The sequence below is a fragment of the Helobdella robusta genome (assembly GCF_000326865.2).
Source record: "Helobdella robusta unplaced genomic scaffold HELROscaffold_37, whole genome shotgun sequence".
Taxonomy (NCBI): Eukaryota; Metazoa; Annelida; class Clitellata; order Rhynchobdellida; family Glossiphoniidae; genus Helobdella; species Helobdella robusta.
In genome coordinates this window covers 100,906-127,710 of record NW_008704785.1, presented here as the reverse complement: position 1 = coordinate 127,710, position 26,805 = coordinate 100,906, and the positions used below count along the sequence as shown (strand labels likewise).

General features: G+C 34.3%; 1 protein-coding gene across 1 annotated transcript; it reads right to left on the bottom strand.

Moving 5' to 3' along the window:
- HELRODRAFT_101195 (hypothetical protein) lies at positions 1-26,805 on the bottom strand. Its single transcript, XM_009023687.1, has 47 exons — positions 26,700-26,805; positions 21,613-21,764; positions 20,989-21,162; positions 19,511-19,683; positions 18,885-19,000; positions 17,992-18,104; positions 17,637-17,824; positions 17,318-17,500; positions 16,921-17,178; positions 16,673-16,811; positions 16,406-16,568; positions 15,775-16,019; positions 15,454-15,654; positions 15,003-15,119; positions 14,630-14,707; positions 14,006-14,170; positions 13,661-13,863; positions 13,360-13,456; positions 13,092-13,224; positions 12,755-12,867; positions 12,244-12,459; positions 11,968-12,027; positions 11,616-11,705; positions 11,011-11,088; positions 10,453-10,625; positions 10,274-10,364; positions 9,970-10,158; positions 9,505-9,726; positions 9,218-9,348; positions 8,792-8,950; positions 8,366-8,594; positions 7,840-8,048; positions 7,032-7,236; positions 6,576-6,839; positions 6,354-6,464; positions 6,043-6,209; positions 5,574-5,790; positions 5,361-5,445; positions 5,050-5,246; positions 4,061-4,194; positions 3,787-3,875; positions 2,094-2,184; positions 1,729-1,804; positions 1,357-1,503; positions 1,078-1,250; positions 694-723; positions 1-494 (listed from the first exon to the last, which is right to left on the bottom strand). Exons 1-46 carry the CDS (start codon positions 26,782-26,784, stop codon positions 720-722), a joined length of 6,903 nt encoding a protein of 2,300 aa, XP_009021935.1. The 5' UTR covers positions 26,785-26,805; the 3' UTR covers positions 1-494; positions 694-719.

Here is a 26,805-nt window from a genome sequence, read left to right as displayed (position 1 = left end):
TCATCATCCATCTTTAACGTCATCATTACGTCAAATTACACGCTCCACTTACAATGCTTCGTTTTCGTTGTAAATATTATCATCGTAATAGCAAAAATAATAACAATTGCAACAACAATAACAATAATAAATATTATTATTATTATTATTATTGTATTATTACTATCGTTCATTTTAAGAATAGTAAGAAAAGCAGTAGTAGAAGAAAAATAATATATATATATATATATATATATATAAACAAATAAAGTAATGAAAGTAAAGTTTAGCTTTTTATACATACAAAAATCAACTTGTTAACAGTTCGTATATCTTAATTTAAATGTCAATCATTGAAAGTAGTAGTAGTCGTAATAGTAGTATGGACTGTAGTATTTGTAGTAGTAGTAGTAGTAGTAGAAGTAGTGGTAGCAGTAGTTGTAATAGTGGCTGTAGTAGTATTAGTAGTGAGTTCTCTTTCAGTTTGCAATCACATAGGTTCTCTGAAATAAAAATTAAGTAAGGTAAATAAACGAATTTGTGAGATTAACTGAAAATGACAACCAAAATGAACCAAATGACAAATGAATAACAAAGGAATAATACAACTGAATAGAACAAAATATTTGAAAGAAGTAACATAAATCAGAGTAAATAATATATGTAAAAATAGAATAAGTAAAATAAATACGGAAACCAACATAGAAATTAAAAGCGCTACACCTCCATCATCATCCTCATTATCTGAATCGAACGAAGGAGAGTTAAATATCAACTAAATAAAATCAATTTATTATATTCATATTAATTTTATCAATCAATCAATCAATCAATCAATCAATCAATCAATCAATCAATCAATCAACCAACCAGTCAATAACTCACTCACTCATTCACTCTCTTACTCACTTTCTCACTTAATCAGCCAATCCATCATTTAATCAAAAAACAACAACAATAATGATAACAATTATGACGATAATACAAACAACAATGACGTTGGCAACCAACAATTACAAAAAAACAACAACAACGATAATTAACAACAACGACGACGGCGACAATGATGACGAAGAAGAAGATGATGACGGTAATTACTTTTTCTTGCTGAGTGTGAACATCTTCCTCTTCTTTGGTTCATCGGCAGCAGAGGAGGACTTGGGATCGGCTGCTGATGTTGCAGGAAGTGTTTGTGACCTGGATGGATGCGATGAAGATGAGTGCGCCCCGGATGCTATGTTGATCTTCTCTATCCAGACATTCATCTCCTCCTGGTTTCATTTGTTTTTGGTTGTAAACGAATGAGAATATACTGCCTTTACAGATGTTTTAATAGCTATCAAAGATGCAGACAACAACAACAGCAACAAGACCAACTTCATCTCGGCACTGGAATAGATACTCAGCACCGGATGTGAACTTGAGGTTGAAGACGTTCGGTCGTTTGTTGTAATCTGTGGCCGGACTAGCTACTGAACCTTCCAACTCCAATGGTAACTCGTGATGGAAGTAAGTCTTTGGATCCTGAATATATATATACATATGTATGTGTGTGTGTGTGTGTGTGTATGTGTGTGCGTATGTATGTATGTAATTTACGCATATGTATGTCTACCTATGCATGTATGCATGTATGTATGTGTATGTTTAAGCAAATTTTCAAACGACCACACCACTAAACAACGCTAGTCTGATGAAGAATGCAACGAAACATGAATGAATTAGACAAATGATGATAATGGAACTAACAGATTTAGCATGCTTCTGGTCTTTGTAGAACGACAATGACTTGTTGGCTAGTGCTACGAACATCTTCTCCCACGATCTTTAGGCAGGTATTAATACGTGAATGAATGAATGAATGGATGGATGAATGAATGGATAGATGAATGGATGGGTGTGAATTGTTAGATGAATAAATGAGATGGTTGAAATGTCAGCACGATTTAATTTATGAGTTACCCAACTGAAATGACGATCAACAAATCTAATCATAAAACTAATTGACTAATTGACCAACAAACCAATCAACCAACCAGCCAACCATCAACCAGCCAACCAATCAACCAGCCAACCATCAACCAGCCAACCAACCAATCAGCCGACCAACCAACCTATTCGTAGCTTTCTTAGTAGCATTCTCCCAGAGGTGCTTTCTTGAAAGAAGATTCTCGTGTGTGACTTGCTCAATAACGACCTTCTGGGCTGAAATATTTGAGAAAAATTAATTAAACAAATAATTAAAAATTAATTTAATTAACTAATAAATGATAGCTGAAATTAAATAAAGCGTAAATAATAGGTATTTCAATAGGAAAAAAATATATATACCGTGAGTACATACATTTGTAAGTTGTAATGAGGACAATAATTAAACAATATATGCAACACTTTTTGAAATTCTGCTTAATAGAATGAATGCAAGAACAAGCTAACAAAATATAAAAATGACAAACTGAAAAAGAGAATAAGCAGAAAGAATAGCTCAAAAATATAATCAAAGAAGCAAATAAATACATCAGTCACTCAACCAGTCAACAGTAACTGAAACAAACTGCATCGAAAAAAACCATAACAACATAAAACGTTATTAATACTCATTAAGATTCAACAAAATTAATAACTTCAACATGAGCAACCCAACCCAAGCTACTGATGACAGATTGATTAACGTGTAATGACCGTGAAATAATGAAAACCAAGCAATGAAATGAGATCAAATGGAACGTATGAAAAACAAATTAAACGGTATTGTTATAATAAGCAAGTTAATCTTAAATAGTTTCATTATGTGCGTGTGTGTGTGCGTGTGTGTGTGCGTGTGTTGTGAAATAATCAATTTTTACTGCCAAATTAGACCATCAAGCACAGTGTTGACATCAATGAACCAAATAACATTTTTCCTTCTCAAAAGACGTCACATTCAATTATTATTAAACTAGACCAACAGAATGTTAATGAAAGTTCATGAACGTTCCAACAACAAACTTATCAAAACAAAATAATATAATGGCCAAAAAATAAAGTAATAACGAAATGAAGTAACAACAAAAGCAACAGGAAACAACAGAATACCAATAAAAGCAACATAAAACCAGACCAATCAAAGCATCCTCTTATAGCAAGGGTTCATCAATATGCTCATAATGTTAATAATAATAAAAGCTGATTTATTTGCACATAATAATGAGGATGGCTAATTAATATGTGCATATTGATGAACTATAAACAAACCCATGGCGGTTGTGGGCGAGACTGGCTCATGAAGAGCTGGCCTGCTCGATGCCGATGCACTCTTCACCTCTGAACGCATGTCAATCAACATCATCATCGTCGTCATAATTAACAATTTCATCATAATCAAAATCATCATCATTATCACAGTCATCTGCAGCAACTAATCACTACCGTAGCTGTTACAATCATTGTCAGCAAGAACATTACTAAAAATATTTCTGCCATCATTTTTGTTTCATCCAAATGAAATCAACCACAGAACGCATGATGACATTTTCAACAGGACTGCAGGACTCACCAACATTCACAACATACATTCCTCTACGAGACATTAATTTTAAACGTATCCCTATCATATAGCATGGAATTTCAAAAAAACTTTTAACGTTTTTCGTCTGTGGGATGGCAAAAACAACCTGTCACATTTCATTACAGCACACATCACGTATACACAAAGTCGCAACATCATCAATTGCAACATAAAAATTACTACAAACAACGACAGTTACACTACCAACGGCGTCAACATCTACTACAAAAAACGCAACAAAAAAACAACAAACAGCCAACCTTCAGCTTGTGGAACTTCGGGTTGTTGTACTTCAACAGGTGACTGTGGTTCTTTCACCGGCGATACTGGCTCAGGAGTTGGCGGTTTCCTACAAGTGCAAGTGTTTGATCAATCAACCAACCAATCAAACACTCAATCAATCAATTAACCAACCAACCAATCAAACACTCAACCGATCCACCATCAATCAATCAATCAATCAATTAACCAACCAACTAACCAAGTGACCAGCCAACCAAACACACACTAACTCAATGCAAGAACACTACTAACGAAGGTTCTTCAGGGGGTAGGAACTCCCTGATGTAGACCTCCTTGAATGATGCAGGAAGTGGTGGAAGGGTGGCATCCGGATGTTCACGCATGTATTCATCCCTCTTCCTCTTCTGTACCTCCCTCATCTCAAACTTTAAGATTCAACAAAAGTTGACAGTCACCAAGACCAAAACCAAGAAACTATATAACAACCACAAAAAGATGACAACCAGGGCTGTGGCGTCTCGAAACAACATCTCGTCTCAAGAAGAGGTCTATACCGTCTTGGTCTTGCCTCCAGACGTCAAAAATTTTAGACTTGACTGTCTCATCTTGTCTTAAAACAATGTCAGTCTTGGTCTCGTTTTTTAAACTGCCTTGATACGTCTTGAAATCAAGAGGCAGATAGGAAATTATTTTGTTCACATACAATTTTTTTAAATCCTTTTTGATAAATTTCTTCTATAAGCAAACATTAAATATATATTAGAGCATTTGTGAGCATTAACAACGAGTGATTGATTATGCATGCGTGCGTGCACCAGATATTTTCAAAAACATATTTCTCATTCATAGTCCTTTTAGTGTTAATGTCTGACATAGTAATTTTAAAGTAATTATGACATAGTCAAGATAATCCCATCAATCAAAATTCTTCACGCCTCAAATCACCTCGCATAAAATACGCTCCTGTACATGTGAACAAAGGTATAATGTGCACATGCGTACACACATAAACATATGCAGATACTTACATAAATAAATAAATGTATATTCAAACTTAGATAATAAAAATTCAACTCAAATCTGATTTTTTTTCAAAATTCTCATTGATTTTTTCAAATTTTGTCTCGAATTTTTCATCTTGTCCTCGGATGTATCGAGACATAAGACATCTCGTAAGGTCTCGTCTCGGTCTTGAGCTCTCAATGTCTTTGTCTTGCCTTGTTTTTAAAAAATACTCTTTTCACAGCCCTGATGACAACCACAAAAAAATGACAACAGACCATGGTTAATCTTTCGAGAGCTTGGAATCTTTCTTCTTGTGTAGCAGCAGCCTTTTCGAAGGACTCGTGTTTCTTCAGCAGAGCCTCAACTGCATCGAGTGTCTCCCCGAACTCTTGACTAGTCACGTACGGTTCGTGGGCTGCCAGCCATGAATCGGCAACTGTGGCATCTCTTGCAAACTGGTACACTTCCAAAACTGGCGGAATTATTGTGGTAGTTTCGAGTGTTATATCATAAACAATAGAACATAAGATATAAATGACATAGAGACTAGATAAAAATTAACAATGGTTTAAAAACGTGAACTGACTGAGTTGTAGGTACTCCCATTTGTCCTTCCACTGATCCATCATGTCACCTCTCTGCGTGGCCAGCTGCAACAACTTCTCACGAACCTGTATTCATATATCATACAACAATAAATTCAAATATTTTTAAATAATCACAAAGACACTAAAATAAATATAATATAAAATTATAAATAAAATAATAATAATAGAGTAGGATAAAAATGACAATCTACCTCTGGAGATCTGTGGTGCTTCCTAGCAAGCAGATCCTTGCCTAGGTTGACGCAGATGGCAAAGTTTTCATCACGGGCATCTATCTCTGCTTTCAAACTCTGGTGGTTACTCATCAGTAGTTCGACACCTGATACATCTCTCGGTTTGTCCTGCGATTGCGCCTGCCTCATCATGTCGTTCATCCAGTTCGTTAGGTCTCTTGCCATACCGAAGAATCTGTTGTTGTTGTTAGTTTGGTAAGAATAACAATTCCAACTTCGTAGCATATTTATAAGTTTATTTTGTTTGTTTTATTCCACTTAAAAACCATTTATTATTCATTTTCCAACAGGAAAAACTCATAAGAAAATTGTTAAACATACATTTATTCTCCAAACATTAGTTGACCAACGAATTCATCAGCTAACGATTTTTTGTATTCACCCAGTAACTCAATCAAGCCCTACCAACCAATCAACACAAACCAACCTATAAAGGTCATTGGAGTCACCGAGTGCCGATTTTCTGAGGTCAGCCTTCAACTGAAGGTTCCTCCATGCATTTACGACGTCCATCTCGTGCTGCTGGATGTCTCGCGCCTTCTCGCCTGAATATGCCACAATCAGCTGGGCTGCTTCCTCTTGCACTTGTTGCACCTGGTCAGGTCAGGCGCATTTAATAATATTTTTTATTTTTCATTATTTATAATTTGACTTCGAATTTTTTGACTTAAGTTAATCATAATTAGCACTGCTGTCGATTATTTTTACTGACTGAAGAGTATATGTGAAAAAAAAGACCTGATAGCAGAGAGCCACGAGCTCGTGTTCGAAAGTTGCATGTCTTCTCTGGAGGGCTGCCGTTGATTGTGGATCTCTGCCAACATCATCCAATATCAACAGCTCCTTCTCCTATTTTCATCAAGAATAAATATAATTATTTACATTTCTACTAGAAAAAATCAAATCAAATAACACAAACAAAGACGACCTCATTGAACAACCTCCAAAAAACTGACTAACATGTATGCGGTCAAGGGTCTCCTTACAATCGTTGAAGAACTTGAAGAGCTCCCACGAGGCCTGCAGCATCTGCGTCCTGGTGTCCATCAACTCGAGGAGATCGGTCCACGACTCATTGATGCCATCTTTCCACTCGGCTATAGTAGCAGCGTCCGTGTGACCGGCATGGATCAGTGCATCACACGTCCCGTTCACTACCAACACCCTCTCCTGCCCGACTGTCTCCGTGTCTCTCGCGAATTCTTTGAATTTGTCTCTTAACATCTGTTGTGGTGGGCAGTTACATGGGTGAATCCAACGAAGAACCAATGAATTTATAATTTTAAAAATCATATCTAATGAATTCATTTAACTGTTAGATCACTAAACAACATGATTTAACCAAAAAATCAGCCTCAGACTAATCACTCACAATTCAGCCACTGATGCTAGTTAATAACAGGTCAGCTAACTTACAGTGACATGTTCGAAATCTTGACCCAATTCATGAGAGCCAGCAACGACTTCTCGTTCGGCAATCCACTGCTCTATATCCTCGATGTCTCTATTCAGCAGGTACAACTTCAAAACTTCATCCAACTTCACCTTGCGATCGCCGGCCAGGTCCTTCAAACTGGCGTACAACTTGTCCACTTGTGCCTGCTTCACGGCAATGGCATCGCTGTGAAGAAAGCAAATAATAAAGTGAATATAATGATCATGGAGTTTTAAGTTAAAATTTGGATTAGTTGGTTAGTGTAAAGTTGTGAAGCGTGCACTAACACTCAACCAGATGTACACAAATCTAAATGAAGCTCACGGCATCAAAATATTTTGTTGTTCATTCAATTTATATTGAAAGTCAACATTCACGTTTGGCGAGCAGCGCTGCTCCATATTTAGGCCATGTAAAAATATGCCAATCGGCAATTGAAATAACAACAAACATTATCACTATGACTTCAAACAAGTGCAAAAAATTTAATCATCATTTCTGTCAGCATTATGAATGTTGTCATTATCATCTTCATCAAATTAATCATCGCCGCCTTCACTATCATTCAAATCATTCCAATCATTCCAATCATCTCAATCAATCAATCAATCAATCAATCAATCAATCAATCAATCAATCAATCAATCAATCAATCAATCAATCATCTCAATCCATCCATCCTCGTTTATAGTCTCCATCCGTTATTGATCGGACTCATTCCAACAACCATCTCAATCATCTCAACCCTAAACACCAGCACCAGCTCCACTTCATCAGCGACCTACCAACCTATCGGGATGCTTGTTATCGATGAGGTATCGACTCCTCTCTGACAGCTGTCTGATCGTGTCGGCGTAATCCTCTACAGTCTTCTCGACGTTGGCATGTTTCTTGATCATGTTCATGGCTCCATTCTCATCCTTTGCCCTGTCCTCTGAGATCATGAAGAGCTCCTGCTCGCCCATCCAAGCCTCACATTCAGCAGCATCGAAGAAGTACTGTTTAACAATGTGTGTCATACAGTTATTGTACTTTTGTTAAATTTGTATTTTATGCAATAGCGGTGTTAATTATAACAATTGTAATCAATATTAAGGAGTTGTGGCGATATCTTGAAATAATATTCATCATTATGTTACTAACAATATCAACAATTATTATCAAAAAGAATGCTGAAAAAAATTTAGACATAAAATAAATTAACCCATGAACTGTACTTAAAATAACTTTAAAAATGTTATTATTACCGTCAAACTATCACATTCTAGTTAAAAAAATATTTGTTAAAAAATAAAAAGTTACTAAAGTTACGAACTTGCTGAGCCTGTTCAGAGAGAGCCAGCCTATACTTGCGCTGCTCAATGGCCTCAATTAGCTCCTCCCACCTCTTGTTCAGGTCGGCGATCAGCTGTTGGAACTCCTCCTTCTGTGGATGCCCCTCCTCGATCAGGCACAACCCACTATCTACTACGGCTATGATTGACGGCTCGTGACTGTCAATCTCATTGCGAAGTGATTTGTTCTTAGACTGTAGCATCTGGACACTGTTGGTGGTGGTGACGTTGGTAGTATTGTTTCTGTCATTGTCAGTGATGGTAACGTGCATGCATATTCAACTGATTTAATATCGTTAAATCTTTACAGTTATGAAAAGAGACTGCTAGCTATTTATATTTCCATCCATCCTTTTTTTCCCCAGTCATTCTCAAACTTAAGCGACTGCAGGGGATGTACAACAGACCTAAGTAGTGAGTTGCCATAGTTAGTAGACCTGGCTCTTGCGAGTCGTTCGCTGATCCAGAGTTTCTCATCCTCGACATCTCTCAGGAACTGATGCACCCTCTTCACACGGTTCAACTTCTCTCTCCTCTCCATCAGCGGCTGCAGCATCTTACGGAATCTATCATTTTGTTGAATGTTATTCATCCTTTTCATTATTAATGCGTCTACGTTAGGTGTCAAAGCATGAAATGTAAAATCAACTAATACAGTTGAATCGGTTTACATGAAAAATTTATTCAGGAGAAAACTACCCAATCAACCCACCAAGCAATAAACCTATTGAAAATCAGCCAACAAATCAATCATCTGACTGACAAACTAATCAACAAAAAGCGAATCAATCTACAATCAGTCAATCAACCAATTAATCAACCGACTGACAGACCTATCTTCAACTCTGGCCTTCTTCTGGGCAAGTTCTTCAGACTTGCTTGGATCAATATCTGACAGGTACGGTGCCTGTGTTTCTAATGCCTTCACTTGTTCTTCCTTCAATTTCAACTGGCTTTCAAGGATCTGTTAGACATCAAAGGTGCGTTACAAATTATTCATTCCCCACACGAATAATCATAAACTCGCAATATAACAGGGCTGCATTTTAAACGTTAAAAACTTGCAAATTAGGAGATATAAAAACTCAAAATGTTAATAGTCATCTCAATAAATACTAACATTCTGTTTCTGAACGAGAAGATTAACAGTAGTAAGATCGTGCCCGACATCCTCTGTGACGATCTGAGATTCAATCTCGGTGATCCATCCGTCGATATCATCACAACTCTGCTCGTATAACTGTGGTCTGTTGGCGTCAAACAGTTTCTGGCCTTTCGTTGAAACTGTGTCTTGCAGTTCATTGAACTGCAATGAAAGTTCTTCCAACTTGGGCTGCACCTCCTAAGTGTGTGTGTTAATGCTATCAAGTCAAACAATTGTGCCAGATAGATAGATAGATAGATAGATAGATAGGTAGATAGGTAGATAGGTAGATAGATAGATAGATAGATAGATAGATAGATAGATAGATAGATAGATAGATAGATAGATAGATAGATAGATAGATAAATAGATAGATAAATAGATAGATAAAGAAATAAAAACTACTTAATAACTAAAAAATGACTATACAAACAAACAAACCTTAGCCAGTTCAGGCTTTTCAGCAATAAGTTTTTGACCATCCTTCAATAATTTTTCAAGTTGATCCTTGTTTGATTTGATCTCAAGCTCAAAGGCCTGGTGCCTCATGTACTTGCTGTGTATGCTCTTTGCATCTCTGTATGTGTCGTCTTGGGCGGCTATTGATTTCTCACCTAGCCAATCTGTCAACTGCATCCAAAATATGACAAATGTATCGACAACAGCACCACCACTACCAGCAACAACAACATCATCATCAACAACAACAACAGAAACAAACAAAGCAACAAACAAACAAACAAACCTCATCACAATCCTGCATGAACTTCTGGAGATCTCTAAAGTCCTTCAACTTATCTAACTTTTCATCTGCCTTCTGTCTATTGGCATCACGTCTGTAAAACAAAAATAACATTCAGAAACAGCTTTTTCATGGCCAATTAATGACAACTATTTAAATTCATTTTGAAGAACGGTCCTAACCTTCCCTTGAGACTTTCTGTCTTCTTCCTTATTTTATCAGCAGCAAAATGATTGGAATCAACCAATCTGCTTGCAAAGTTCTGGACAATGTTTATCTTCTCGTCATTAGCATCTAATGTCTTTATGAATGCTTCCACTTGTCGGATTTGATTGTCACACGACTCCGATGTCAGCTGTCAGGTACAGCGTAGAGTTGCAAATGATTCAGATTAATTCCATTGATAAGTGTAAAATTGAGTTTTCTATTAAGATGACCAATGAGCATACACGTGATGAAATGACGAATTTAAATAAAAATTAAAGATGTCAACATTTGTCATGAATACGAATGAGTCAATGAATAAATTAATAACTGCTTACCTGGCGAGCCAAGCTGGGAGATTGCTGATGTGTGGAGGAAAAATAAATGAACATTTGAATGAATGAAAATAATTTACTGTTAATAATATCTCTTGATTATGTGACTAACTAACTCCACCTGACTAGTTCTACTTTATATGAAAATATTTATATTTAATATTTATAAATATTTAACAAAAAATAAGAAAATATACACACGGGCAGTGTCTCTTTGTTGAGGAAGTTCTCCTGTTCACCTAACAATATCTCAGCCTGCTTGCAATCTCTTAAGAACATCTAAATGGAAAACATTGCACAGGCATTATTTTTTCACTCAAAAAGTAAATAAATTAATAAATAAATAAGCAAATAAATGAATAAACAAATAAATAAATATATATATATATATATACATATATATACATAAATTTATATATATCAATCAATCAATCTTCGTTTTGCGTCCAGAGTCTCGGTTCCCCAAGGTAGAACGTATAAATTTATAAATTTATATATATAAATAATACAATTACTAAATAAGCCTTGAAAGGCCAAATAACAACCATGATTAAAAATTTATTTACATTTGTGAGGAAGAATTGAGCAAACTAAAAAAAAACTAATGGATAAAAATATAAATTCGTAAATGAATACATAAATAAATAAATACATACATACATACATAAATAAATAAATACATAAATAAATAAATACATACATAAATAGATAAATAGATAAATACATACATACATACATACATACATACATACATAAATAAATACGCAACAAAGAAAGAGTAACGAAGGAGTGTGCAGTAGACGAACCTGCAGATTGAGATTTTGAATGAGGAGATTCTGTTTGTTCTCCCACATCTTCTTGAGGTCATGCCATCCATCATCTAGTCCCTTTAATCTCTGCAAGATCCACGATTTCCATCATTTATAAGATCACGCGTTATCATATTCACATGTGTATACATTTTTTAAACTAATCTATTTCATCACTATATTAAGATGATATAAAAAAAATTCAGTTACATACTTGGTGCTGAAACTTAAACTAATAAATTCGTGACCATATAGTAAATAGATCCTTAAAACTAGCAACAACATATTTTAAAAATGTTTATTTTAATCAACAATCAATGAAACGAACAAGCAAAAAAAATCCACAAACTTCTCTAAGGAACATGTATTGTACATCTTGCTGTCCTTCTACCACTTTACTACCATAGTCCTGTAATAATTCACATGTGCATTACTATTTGAAATACCAACGCCAAAATTTACATAATACATCATTCATTCATTCATTCATTCATTCAACCATTCATAAACAATCAATCCTGTAAACAACCAAATAACTTAGAATAAAGGATTATATCGATGAGAAAACTATCCCAACCAATCACTAAAGCGGATGCCACAAGCAAGCAGCCAACCAGCGACCAACCTTCATCTGGTCATATTCGGGAGCATAGGCGTCTATCTCAGTTTTGATCTGGGCATGTTGCTGCAGCAGATCCTCGGCCTCTGCAACATCATTTGGAATGCTCTCAGATGCGATGGACATCTGCGTTTTGGTCAGCCACTGCTGGAAGTGGTCGAGGTTCTGTAGGAATTTCTGCAAGTCACTTGCTTCTCCCAATTTTTCATCTCTCTCTTTCAACTGTGATTCATTTATTTATTCAGTTTCATTTATAATAAACATTTATAGGCTAGGCTAATATTGATTTTTTATGAATATGTGTGAATTAGCGTTGAGTAAAATATAGAAAAATTTAATAGCTATATATAGTTCTATCAAGAGTTTCTTCAAATGCATCCTAGCCAATAAAATAATGATTTATATAACCAATTGCAAACATGATAAAAAGTAAAAAAAAAAATAGAAATTTTAGCTATCAATATATTAAATGCATCAAATGATATATAAAGATGAAACAAAACAAAAATATACGAACCATGAGTCGGAGATCTTGCCACAAGTTTGTAATCTGATCCATCTTCTCCTGTATAGCCGGTGCCTCCTCTGGTTTCAACGCTGACAACTTATCTGCTTCTTCTTGTAGGGAAGCTTTCTGTTGTTTTTTTGGAGGTAGTTGAGTAGACAATTTTAAAAACTATGTAAATTATTAAATAAAAAGAATATTCGAAAGAAAATCAAAGAGAAAAAGCAAGGAAGAAGTAGAAATAAATAAGAGACAAAATAAATAGGTAGACAAAAAGAGACAGACAGACAGAGAAAGAAAGGGAGAGAGTGAGAATGAGGAAGACAAAAAAAAACATGTTGAGACCAACCAACCTTAGCATCAATAGCTGCAAGATCTCTTTCGAGACCACTGAGTCTCCTCTGTAATGTGATGATACTGCCGAGGTCGTTGCCCAGTTCGTCTGTTGACTCTATCAATTTGGCTTTATCTCTGATCCACGTCTGTTTCATCGATGAAGATGATGACAGTGATAATATAATACAACGTGTGACGGTGGTTTTGTTGTGTTGTTGCAGATGTAAATTGCAAGATCGCTGATGTTAACTAGGAATGACAACCTCAAATATTGTACTGACCATAGTTTCAGCGGATTCAATATGGAATGTGTTGACGTCATGAGCAAGCTGAAGAGCATCCTTCTTATCATCAGCTATCTTCTTCAGCGCCATCCACCTAGGATGAGTGAGTAATTTTTATTCAGGTGAGACTATAGTTATAATGGTCCTCAACGCCTCACATTTATAGACATTATATTTTAAAAAAAGGAATCACACATAGATAGTTCAATGCATCCGAATATTTGCATCAATGAAACACATCACTTCATTCCAATTCATTATCAGACTGCATCAACCCAATCCCACCATCCTCGCTAACTTCTCATTGAGCATCTTCTCCTTACTGGCCACTTCGACCGAGTTAGGGTGCTCGTTGTCGATGAGTTGACTGGACAGCTGGTTGACCAGGCCTACTTTGTCCAATGTTGTCTTCATCTCTTGGTCGAAGGTGTTGTACCTCGCTTTCTGTATCTCAACTTCTTCAATGTCCTCTGAAGCCACCATCGTGTGCAGGAGTTTCTCCTGGTTGAAAGTTTCATTTAGTGAAATAAGTTTGAAGTTATTCAACAGAAACAGTAAAAAACAAAGAAAACAGAAATAAGAACGTGAGAAAATAAATACAAAAAATTAGCAACAGCAAAACAAAATCGGCCACAACGCTAACCTTCTCGGTGATCCATTGTTCAACGTTATTGGATTCATTGTAGAGTTTGTAGAGAGCAAGGGCATCCAGCAACCTCTGTTTGCGTATGTTGGCTAACTCCAAAAGTTCCTGATATCTCCTATCTATACTGGCAAGTCTGCTCGTCACTTCTGGAGATTCGCGATCCTGTACGAAATTTCAAACTACGGTCAAGTGTTTGTTCTTCTAATTTTATTTGATGGAAAATAAAGTGATATTCAGCTATAGATATAAATTTTACATTTTCTAGAAATTGTATTGCCATATTTGCATTACATTTGACAAACCCTTATTTCACGTCCAACTTTGCAATAATGAATTACAATTTTAAAAAAAAAAAGAGTATTTTATTTCCATGAGAATGTTAAGTTTGTCAAAGAATGTTTAAAAAAATCTATCAAAAAAACAAAAAAAAAACAGAAAAACTTAACAAGTGTTATTTGAAAAGTAATAAATTCATCAACTATTTGCTAGTGAAGTAACTCTCCATGACAGATATAATAATAATATTATAAATAATTAACAACAACAACAACAAACACAACAACACCAACGATGATGATGAGTATGGGTGACAAAAATTTTAAAATAGATTAAATACTGAACCTGTTCACTGAGGTTTGCAGCTTGCTCGTGCAATGATTTGATTACATTCTGATAGTTCTGCAGTTCATCTGTTATGTCCTATCATCGTTATTTTATTATTAGTGGTGAGAGAGAGAGAGAGAGAGAGAGAGAGAGAGAGAGAGAGAGAGAGAGAGAGAGAGAGAGAGAGAGAGAGGGAGAGAGAGAGAGAAAAATTATATCAAACTCGGCCTATTTGCTCTTATTTTTTAAAAAAATCTTGTAATATGGAAAATAATGTTTCAATAAGATAGCTGATGAAGTTTAGGATAATAAAAAAAAATAAATAAATAAATAAACAAATAAATAAATAAACAAATAAATAAATAAATGCGACGTCATATAAACTTCCTACCTTGTGCTTCTTGACAAGTGATTGCACACTGGCCTCGTCATGACCAACATCTTCACTTGACACTAGTCTCAATGTATCCAACATCCAAGTATCAACATCATCAGCATCAGCAAAAAACTTTAAAGGTAAGTAGACAGAAAATATTAGGCAAAAAGCGCTACGCACCTAAAATACTTTATAATTATTAATAGTTATATTTATGTGCAGTAATAAAAATATTTATATAACTATTATATAAGTGTTAAAATTAGATGTACGACTTTCTTTTAGCTGAAAAACAATCCTTTAAAATTACTTCACATAAAACTATTTCAAACTACTAAGCACATATTTAAAATTATTAAATATCAAATGTTTGAACCTCACTATAACGAAATATAAGACGCAATTTGAAAAACGAACAGGCAAATAAATAAAGCAAGTAATGAAAAAACGTATTGCAATAAGAGACCTGAAAAAAGTCAACAGTTTCAGCAAGTCGTTTCTTTCTGAAGTCAGAGAGTTCCTTCATATTGGACCACTGTTTCTCAATATCATCGATGGTCTCCTGGATCTTCACTGATCCAAAGTTTCCAGCCGTGATGAGGTCCTTGCCAACTTGAAGTTCATCTTGCAAGTGGTTCCTACGTGCGTTCAGTTCATCCTCTGTTGCCTGTCAAGAAGAAAGAACTACCGTTTGCATCAACATTTGTACTTCCTCATCACTTCAACAAACAATATAAAGACAGCAGATATAAACAGCCAATCAAACAAATCCGTGTGAAGAGAGCACCTTATGCTTCTTAACAAGCAGCAAAATACTGGTGAGATCGTGCCCCCAGTCTGGCGACGACATCAGCTGCTCCTTCTCGCGAATCCATCCCTCCGTGTCTGCCATGTCCCAGTAGAACTGCCACAATGTTCTTGATTCTCCGAGTCTTGCTCGTCTGGCAGCTGCTAATTGAAGCAGTTCTTCATAGGCAGCAATGAGGTGACGCTGGCGGTCGACGACTACTTGTGGATCACATGGCCTGTAACCTGATTGGTTGGCAGACGTCAGTTGTTCATTCAATCAACCAATCCTCGTTTATAGTTTCCATCCGTTATGGGTCAGTCAGTCAGTTGTTCATTCATACGTCATATATATGTCCGTATACAAGTGTATCTTCACTGATGAATGCTATGAATATTGCAAATGTTTATAGAGTAAACAAACGGATGGCCTCTAAATAATGTACTCCCGATTAATTTAATCTAGCAAACGACTCACAACACTTTTCACTACAGCTTCTCATTCCACAAAACACCATGAAAATCAAAAAAAAATCCGCTGTCAACAACCGCAACATCAACAAAAATTGAAAGAAACGAACAGGATGAAGAAACAACATGAAAAGACTCACCTCCAGTGCCACTATCACCACCGGCTTCAGGAAAGTCCTCATCAACAAACCTCTGCGCCTGTGTGTTGATGTTTTTGACACGATCCCCAACAATATTGATGTCTGCCTCCAGCAAACTCTGCTTCTGCAGCAGATCCTCGACGCCCATCAGATGCTTGCCGTAATCTTCGGAGCTCAAGCGAAGCTAGTGGGTTTATTTGTTATTCTCAATGTGTGTGGTTATTTGCATTATATCATAATCATTAATTAACTCGCAGTTTTATGGAGAGAAATGTAAAACTTGTATACCTTGATCTCATCCATCCATTCAAGCACACAGATCATCTCTTCGAAAATCTTCTGCAACTGCAACGAAAGTTCCAAACGTTGACGACGAGCTCTCAACAATTCCAGCAAATATTCCCACAATCTTAGTACGTTGTCTTTCCTGGGAAACAATTAGAAAGGTTTAATGAATAATTTTATTTCAAGGCCGATGCATACAGATTCTATGAGAAAAGAGTCACAAATTATCGACCAGATAGATAGATATATACCTAGCATTAATGCGCTCAGAGTCATGGTAGTTCTCAGTTTCAAGTTCCTGAGCCACAGATACAACAGCCTGTACACGTTCTTCATATGCATTGATGTCTGTGACAATGGCTTCATGCTTCTTTGTGGCCGCTTCCACTGCTGCCAAATCAAAGCCGAAATTATCCTGAGCGACGAGACGTTGGTTCTCACTTAACCATGTTTCTCTCATGCCAGCTTTGCGATCAAACCTGGCTGCCAACTGTTCCAATTTCTCTTGTCTGTCATTGGAAGATGAATAAAACAAAAAAAATTTATAAAATTCACTGAAATACATAACAAGAACGTTGCATAATCAATGAAATATAATAACTGTCAAATACCAAGTTAACATGAATCAGAAGTCTCCACGAAACAAACCTTATCAACTCCTCCCTAAGAGCCAGTTCTCTCCCATGTTCAGCCTTCTCCAGCAACTCCCAAGCCCTGTTTATATCAGCTATCATTCTGCCCTCAGTCGGCATGTATGGTTTCTGGTTGTTGGCTCTCATCTTGCTCTGAATGGTGAACAGCAGAACCTCCAAGTTGCCCTTCTCTATGAATCTGGTAGGAGATTTAATGCAGAATTAAATGGTTGTGGCAACAAATATTGGTCGTTTCTCGATGTTTCATTTATTCAACTTATTAAAGAAACATTGAATTAGTTATTAAGCAGTCAAATAAATAAAGAGAGGCTGACTTTGGAGGCTTGCCGACGTTTCTGTAAGTGTTGAATGTTGAGAGTTGCTGTTGAACTCCAGTGAGAGAGTTGGCAAAGTTGCGGTCATTCAACTCCTCGATGGTCTGCTTGATCCAGGTCAGGAGGTCAGAGGTGAGGTTCTCGTAATCTGCAATCATCTGGTCATTCTCCAGGCATAGGTTCACCACCTTTAAAATGCGAAAATGGTTAGATAAATAAGAAGCATACACATCGATTGTCATTCTGTTTTTTTTTTTAAAAAAAATCACTTTGAATGCCATTATAGCCATAAATTTATCATCATTACTGTTATCATCCTCATCATCATCATCATTGTGGCCATCAGGTCACTGACCTTTCCTACCCTCCTGCCCTGCACTGAATCAGCCTTCATCTTGGAGAAGTAGTGATAATAAGTGACCACGTACGTGATGATTGATTTTTCATCGGGAAAGTCCACATTAACATCTGATAACGATGATGACGTGCGATGATGATGATGATGATGATGACGATAATGAGTGAGACGACGATGTTATTAGTAAGATAAGATGATATCTGATATAGATAGTCAAACAGCAATGCCATTGCAACATTAGACCATTAAATACAAATGAAACAGTGACAGAAGAATGGAGAGTTGGTGAAGTTATAACTATATTAAACCCATTTGATGATGGAGGTATGTAATGATGGTGTCATCACCTCTGTCATCATAATTACAGTTAGATAAGGATGTAAAATTGCATAACATGAAAGAAATGACAGTTAATGAATGGCAATTAAGAGAGCAGTTACATTAATTAATTTCATTTCTTAGTTGCTATAAGATGTTGTAATGTTATTGAATAGTTTCCCCCCCTACTTTTCACACTCTTACACATACACGCAAGTACGCACGCGCACACACACACACACCACACGCACACTCACGCGCGCACACGCACACATGCACTAACACATCATAAATAATTATAAAATTATTATTAATAAAGATATTAATCATCAGAATAAAAATTAAATTAAGATAGAAAGCACAGGGCATAATAGAATTAATAGCAAACAGCTGTGGTTTGGCCTGGATAAATAAGACAATGAACCAATCAAAATTTTGAGATTAAGACAGGAAAAGACATAACCAACCATTCAGTGACTAATTCGTTATCATCGTCATATACTATCATTCAAATTTTCATTATAATTATAACATAATAATTATAATATTAAATATAATTAATTATAATATACCTTCAGCATCTAGAAGCCTGGTGAGGTTAAGTTTCTCCTCTGCTACATTGAATGCGTTGTTTAGATTGGCAACGTTGTTCACCTTGGTCAGCTTGTTGTATTCTATCAGGTCCGGTCTAATGATGATGATGATGACGACGATGATGATAATGGTGAAAATGATGACGAGTGAATTGACATTAAAAAAAAGCGTAATATCTGAATGGAAGTATTTGCAGAATGTAAGAATGAATGAATGAATTGGTGAATGAATTGGTGAATGAATTGGTGAATGAATGGGTGAATGAATTGGTGAATGAATGGGTGAATGAATGGGATGGTTAGTATTTGAACGAAATTGATGGAGATTCCATTTTAACAAAATTGGTCTCATCTTTCATAAGAATTGGCTGCATTTTAAGTAATGATATTAAATTAAATTATTTCCAATGAAAATTCTTGGAATTAGTTCATTTAACTATTAAAAATATTGGCAATCTATCAGTTGTACCATCAATAAATAAATTAAAAAACCGATCAATCAATTAAACAAACAAACAAACAACCAGCCAAATAACCAGCTGATTATCAAATAAATAAGCCAATCAATCAGCCAGCCAACCAGACAGCCAAACAAACATACAAACCTGTGTTTGTGTATGAGGGCATTGAAAGCCAAACCATCCTTCCAGCTTGTTGTGAAATTCCTGACGTTAACGTTGGGGTAGCCAGCAGTTTTCATCTGACACCAGAGTAACAATGCGTCCTTTGCCGATTTTATTTCGCTACTGTCTACTTGTTCGATTGTAATGTCTTGAATCTGTGGTCACAGTGTTGTGATGCGGTGTTGCTATTGTATTTTATTTAGTAAATATAAATTTGACAGATTATAAAATTAATTAATCAAAAAAAGAATCGGTGTAAACTAATTCATTTAGTGTGATTGTTAATTAAGTTAATGAGAAAATTCTAATGCAATAAATTTCTTTTAAATCGTTATTTTAAATAAACGTTTCAAGGATCTATTAAACATTGCTTAAATTTTTACATTCGTGTGACTGAAAAATCCTACTCACTAGAAACAAAAACAGTCCACAAAGATGGGATGGATGTATTTATTTGGTGTAGTAGTAAAGTTATATTTTTAATGATTTATGTATAAAAACTTAATGACTATCAGATGCACAACTTTTACTCTTTCCTTGCTATCTCTATCTCAAACGAATGGATATAAGGAGAAAGAGAGAAAGAAAGAGAGAAAGAGATCCATTCAACAAATTTTATTACCGTTATTTATTATATCCATTGTCTCCAAGAATAAAAAAAAAACATTGCTTGGAATAGAGACACATAGGTAGTAGTGTACATTAAAATCGAACTTTTTTAATCTATAATAAATATACCAGTAAAAATAATAATATCAATGGTAATGATAAGAGACAGCAGAAGTTTAAAAGTTTCAAAAATTAAAAGAATATCACAAAGCAATAACCATCAGTGATTTCTATGTTAATATACAACGCTCGCACACACGCACACGCACACAACACGCGCACACACAGGCAGACAATTTAGTGGCATTAACTGCATCAATAAATTATGCAACTGTTTTAGAGATAAAGAATAATAATAATCTCAATATATAAGGACCTTGGTGAGGGGGATAAAAATGTTAATAATAATATGATGAACAAATAATAATGATAATTATTTTAAAAAAAATATCTAGCAGCCAAACATCAAGAAATAACTTATGAGAGTAACAAAAAGGAGTAAACAACAACAACAACAAAACTAGCTGGGTAATGAATATGGTTTTTTCAACACAGTGGGGAAAGAAAAATTTTCACAAAACCAAAAAAAGGAATCTACAGCATAATAATTAACATCATCATCATCATCAACATTACAACTTTAAGCTTCAGCCAAAGTAATCATTGCCATCCATGGAAATCATAACAAACAATTATTGATAATAGCTTCAAACCTACTTACATATAATCATCGTCATCATCAGCACACAATCCTCATCATCATCAGCACACAATACTCATCACCATAATGGTAATCATCATCACCCCATCTCAATAACTCCATTATCATCGTCGTCACCATCGTCACCAACTTGGAATCTAAGAATAATAGTCCAGATGAGACCCAGGGTCAGCCTCGGACTGCCATCCACGATATCGTGGGCCCCGACATTTTCAAGATGAACACGCTGCTCATTGAGGAACATCAGCGACTTGTCAACATTCTCCAAGCAGTGGATTCGCATCTTGCCTTTTGTAGGATTGGGCTGAATTAAAAAAAAAATATTAAAGTGGAAAATTTTAAATGAATGCTTCAAGTTTTGTTCCATTAAGTTTGAAATATTGTGAAGATATGGCAATGGTATATTTTTAGATGGTAGGTTTCAGGCAACATGATAAACAAGCAGTATATAACAACCTCAACTGTCTGAAATAAATGAATCAATTCAGTTCAAGATGGATAAAATAATTAGCATAAACTGCAAAGCAAACACGACCAATCATCATAATCATCACCACCACTGCAGCTTCATTCCAATTTTACACTCTCATTAACAATTATAATCACAGATCATTCAAATGAGTAACCAAACATTCAAACAAACAAGCAATAAATCAGCAGATCAACAAACCAAATGACCGAATTGACCAACCAACTGACTGAACCACCCGTCCAAAGAGGCACAACACTACTAACAAACAAGCCCACAACTAACCAATCTCTCTCCAGACAAGACTTCCAACAGTCTGATGAGCATTTTTCCGTCCCTAAGATCCACATAGAGATCCTGTATCTTGCAGCCAACACGTGCCAGGTGTGAATTCACCCATTTAAGGAATGTTTTCTTCTGTACACTCTCCCTTTCATCTAATTTTTTTTCAATATATTTTCAAAATTTATTCATTTATCTACTTATTCATTCACTCATTCATCCAATCATTCTTCAATTCATTCATTCATTCATTCATTCATTCATTAACTGTGCATCAACCGTTGTATCGATCTAACAATATCACTATGTATCAATCTGATTTTATATCTGACAGATAGAATGTCCTAGTAAATAAAATATTAATATGAAGTGCCTAAATTCATTCATTATTTGATGTGAGTGAAATGAAGATTTCAATCTCTAGTCAAGTGCCTAAATTCATTCATTATTTGATGTGAGTGAAATGAAGATTTCAATCTCTAGTCATATGCATTTGTGATACACACATATAAATTGCTTAATATTTAACATCATGATTCTAGTATTTTACAAGAAAAAAAATTTCAGAAAAAAAAACACATAGTCTTCTTCTGCCATACATCAGTAAAACATCTAACAAATTTGATTACTTTAATGATAAACAGATGGAAACAAAAATAGATATACTATAAAAAAGAGATCATGCTATCATCATCACAGAAAACATTTCAAAATACATCAGCCATCATTAAGATAATATGACACAGCATGGTATAATGTAAACAACATAAGCAACAATATACATGAAAACAAGAGCAATCAGGGCACAAAATACCAAAAAAATAAATAAAAAAGAGAAGATAACACAAAGATAATTGTGAAGAAAACTGAAAACCCAGGCAGATGGAAAGAAGAAACAAACAAAGGAACCAACAAAGGAACCAACAAATGATGATGGTGATTCATGCACACATGTGTGTTGGCAAGCAAAACAAACCAATACATGCATACATATTCATAGACACACGCGCACACACACGCACGCACGCGCACACAAATACATATATATCATTATATTAAATAACACATATACACACATACTTATATATTGTCTGACTATAAAACCCAACTTAATCTACTGACAAACACATACAGAATAAATGGAATGAATAAATACCCCATCCATATTTGCACAGTGGCAATAATGGTTATAACAACAACAATAATAAAGATGAATATTTCTAAAAGAATATTAGTTCATTCATCAAACTGTTGGATCAATAAAATCATCATCATCAACTTCACCATCATGTCATCACCACCACTATCCTCATGGTCTTCATCATTATCATCTTCATAATAATATTCACCCACCTTCTCACTTAATGACACATATCTTAAATGGAATTCAATCTCAATATGAGATTTATCAGTGATAGCAAGGCAATGTTAATCTTTGAGTATTATCTTTTCATTTTACATTACAAATAATACATGTTTTTTTCCAGTTTACTTAATGTTCTAATCATCCATCTATTCAATTTTACATTCCTTCCTTCCTTCATTTATTCATTCATTCATTCCATGTCATTTTTTGCATTTATTAAAGCATCAACCTATCAACCCAGCCACAACTTGCATACATTCCTTTAATATTCCTCCAATTAATCACATGTCTGTTTAGCTAACTAATCCCAACATGCAACCAACCAATAGTAATGCACATACAAACAAATTGTTTGTGAATGAATCCACCAATATATGAACCACCCAAAAACGAATGGATGAATGAAAGATGGAGTGGATTAAAAGATGAAAATGTAAATTAAATAGAGAACTAGTTGAATGAAGCTTTCAAAAACCTGCACATAAAACACATTAACTTGGACATATACATGATATATATCCACACATATGAATAATCACATGTTAAAGCCCACAGAACACAAGCAGAAACACCCAGCTGTATATAATGACATTTACAAACACATTCAGTAAGCTAAACACACACGCACGCACGCACGCACATTAAGTAACATCATCTTCTGTAAAATATACAAATATGCCAACCTCTATATGTGCAGTGTGAGTGAGAGCCAGCCAATGAAATTAGATATGCATGAAAACCCTTCTAGTTAATGTTGTATGCATAGTATTCAATCATCATCTATATGCCTGCATACCACACGCATACAGATACACTTTTATATACAAATTCAAAGATATTAAATGGAAACTGTGAAAACATTAAAAAAATGAACTATACTATTACAAATGCAGTAATGTTTGCTTTTCACATTTATACAAAATATACTCCCAACAACACTCTTCTTCATACAAGACAAATGATTACAACAATATTATCATCATAATTTCATAAGAATTTGTTATCAGTAGCTGTATGCTGTATATAATGATATATGCATGTATGTGTACATATGTACATTGCATATACACAAGTGAAAAACATCAGCTCTGCACAGATCAGGCTATGTGTGTATGTAAGATGCATGTGCTAGCATGTGTGTGTACGTGTGTTGTGTCTGTGCACATTAGGAATGTATAACTGTATCATATACATACATATAACACAACATCTCTAACAAATAAAGGTGCCTATGTATGTATATATATATATATATATATATATATATATATATATGTGTGTGTGTGTGTGTGTGTGTGTGTGTGTGTGATGAAAGAGGTTAAATCCAATAAATATACATCATTTAAAATTTGTGAAACACTTTTATTTACAATTCGTTAAATCATGTATGATGTAAAGAGAGAAATTAAAAAGACAAAGAGAGAGAGAGAGAGAGAGAGAGAGAGAGAGAGATCGGGAGGATGCTGCTATGCACAACACACAATGGAATTTCCACAGTGTACAACTATCTATTAATAAACCATCATAATGTCTGTTTCTATTTCATCAATTTGCAACCTCATGAATCAATTCTATACATACATACGTGTGTGTGTGTGTGTGTGTGTGTGTATATATATATATATATATATATATATATATACACATATGTATACATACATATATATATATATATATGTAATACACATATGTATACATATATATATACACATACATATGTATATATATATATAATACACATATGTATACATATATATATACATACATATGTATATATAAATATATATATATATATATATATATATAATACACACATGCTTCTGTTTGCCTTACATGTATACAGATTTTATAAAATTTAAAGTAGTAAGATATATATATATATATTATATTTTTTCTTCATACACATTCATGAATGCAGATAGGCCTTACATAATACAATATGAAAGAAATATTTAAACAATAATCAATAATAGAAGCCAAGAATTGCCATGCAACCAATTTTAAATTGAAAGCACAATGTTACATTCTTAAGTAGTTCTGCCTGCATGAATAGTGTTGGACAGTACAAACACATGAAAATATTTAACACTGATGATGCATGGTGGAACCAATTAGGAATAGATGGTAATATAAAATTGGTTGGCAAAAAAATTATAGAGATATTAAGAGACTGAGAGAGTGGGGTAGAAAAAGAGAGAGAAAGGGGGAAAGAAAGAGAAAAGTTGGGAAGGAGACTGCACTGATCAACCAAGGAATGGTAATTTTGTCCAGACAGATAATAAAATGTCAAAATGATTTACTTGAAGAGACACACAAATGTCAGTATACATCATGTGAGAACCATACATCAAATTTCATTAACATTAAATTTCATTAAATTTCAATAACAAATACAGCAATACTTTCTTTCATTTAATGGAATAATATATCTAATTATCTAATTCAATAGGTTAAAAATATTGACAAGAGAAATAAAATGAAATAATAATAATTAATAAAGAATATCTTTTAAAAGAGAAAATTAGAAAAAAACCCACTGGTCACAGTTTAAAGAGAATCTAGCATTAAAAACAATATTGTGATTGTGCCATCCAATTTCACATACACCTAAAATGTAAACAAACTATATTCAAAGTTTCAGATGCATCCCATAAGGCTCATTAGAGCATGCACTAAAATTAAAATCACACTGGCAAGCAAATATATATGAGAAAAAAAAAACAATTTACACATACATATGCATAATAAGTAAACATATGCAGATGCACACTATGAATAGAATACACATATACAAACAAGCAACTAATGTGCCCCTAAACAAATAAATACAAACACACATACATACAAACAAACACACTAAATACTGCAAAACAGTCTGCATAGTATACAAGAGTTTGTAAATTGGAACATGTAGTCACATACACTAAGTTGGTACTATAATTACATATATATACACACACAAACAGGGGATGAATTATAGATGCATATTCAAACATCTAGACAAACACATACATCCATAGTCAACATTTTGTACATATAGTAGGTACACATAAGACATTGAGACAAGTGGGCACTTGAAAGATTAGCATCATTACCATATATATATGTACATCCAACTTATTGCTAACATTTCATTGCTTCTGCATTCTTATTTTTATTAATATTATCACCATTAATAATAATTGTATTATTATTATCATCATTTTATAGTTTTAATTATTAAATTTAATTATTAGATATAAAAACACTATATTAAAAGTTTGTGGACTTTGTGTATATTAAAAGAGTTTTAAACAAAAACACACAAAACACATCATGTCATGCTACAAACAAAAGCATGTTAAGTTAAGTTAATGCTAAAATGTAAAATTTGTTAATCTTTGGCTTGAGAAAACTAAATAAACATTGCCATTCATTTTTACTTTTGTATTATACTTATAGCCTTCTGTGGTTTTCATTCTCTATTTTTATATAGTTTAATATATTATAATAATAGTAGAGCACAGTACAATATGATACAGTATAGCATAGCAAAGTATATATAGTATGTGTACATAAAAGCCATGATTTTTAAAAGTAGACTTTAGTCTACATCATTTGTCATAGAAATAAAACTGAGATAACAAACACACTTGGCAAAACAAAAACAACACTAAAATGAATTCCATAATAATTTATATTAGTGTTTATCAAAATTAATCATGAAAAAATTTTGATAACTGACCAGCCAGAGCCCTAATTCTTGACCTCTCAAAGAGTTTAGCAGAATTTGTTTCGTCGTCCTCTATGAACTCATCGTCCTCATTCATGACTGGGGTGTCCCATTTTAA

Bases quoted from the DNA above. Each gene is read 5' to 3' on its own strand.
- HELRODRAFT_101195 (XM_009023687.1), bottom strand. From the start codon at position 26,784: ATGAATGAGGACGATGAGTTCATAGAGGACGACGAAACAAATTCTGCT. The intron at 21,163-21,612 runs GTTAGTTGTGGG...TTTTTAATTCAG, and splicing joins TCTTGTCTGGAGAGAGATTG to CCCAATCCTACAAAAGGCAA. The intron at 13,457-13,660 runs GTTAGCGAGGAT...CACTCATCCTAG, and splicing joins GAGAAGATGCTCAATGAGAA to GTGGATGGCGCTGAAGAAGA.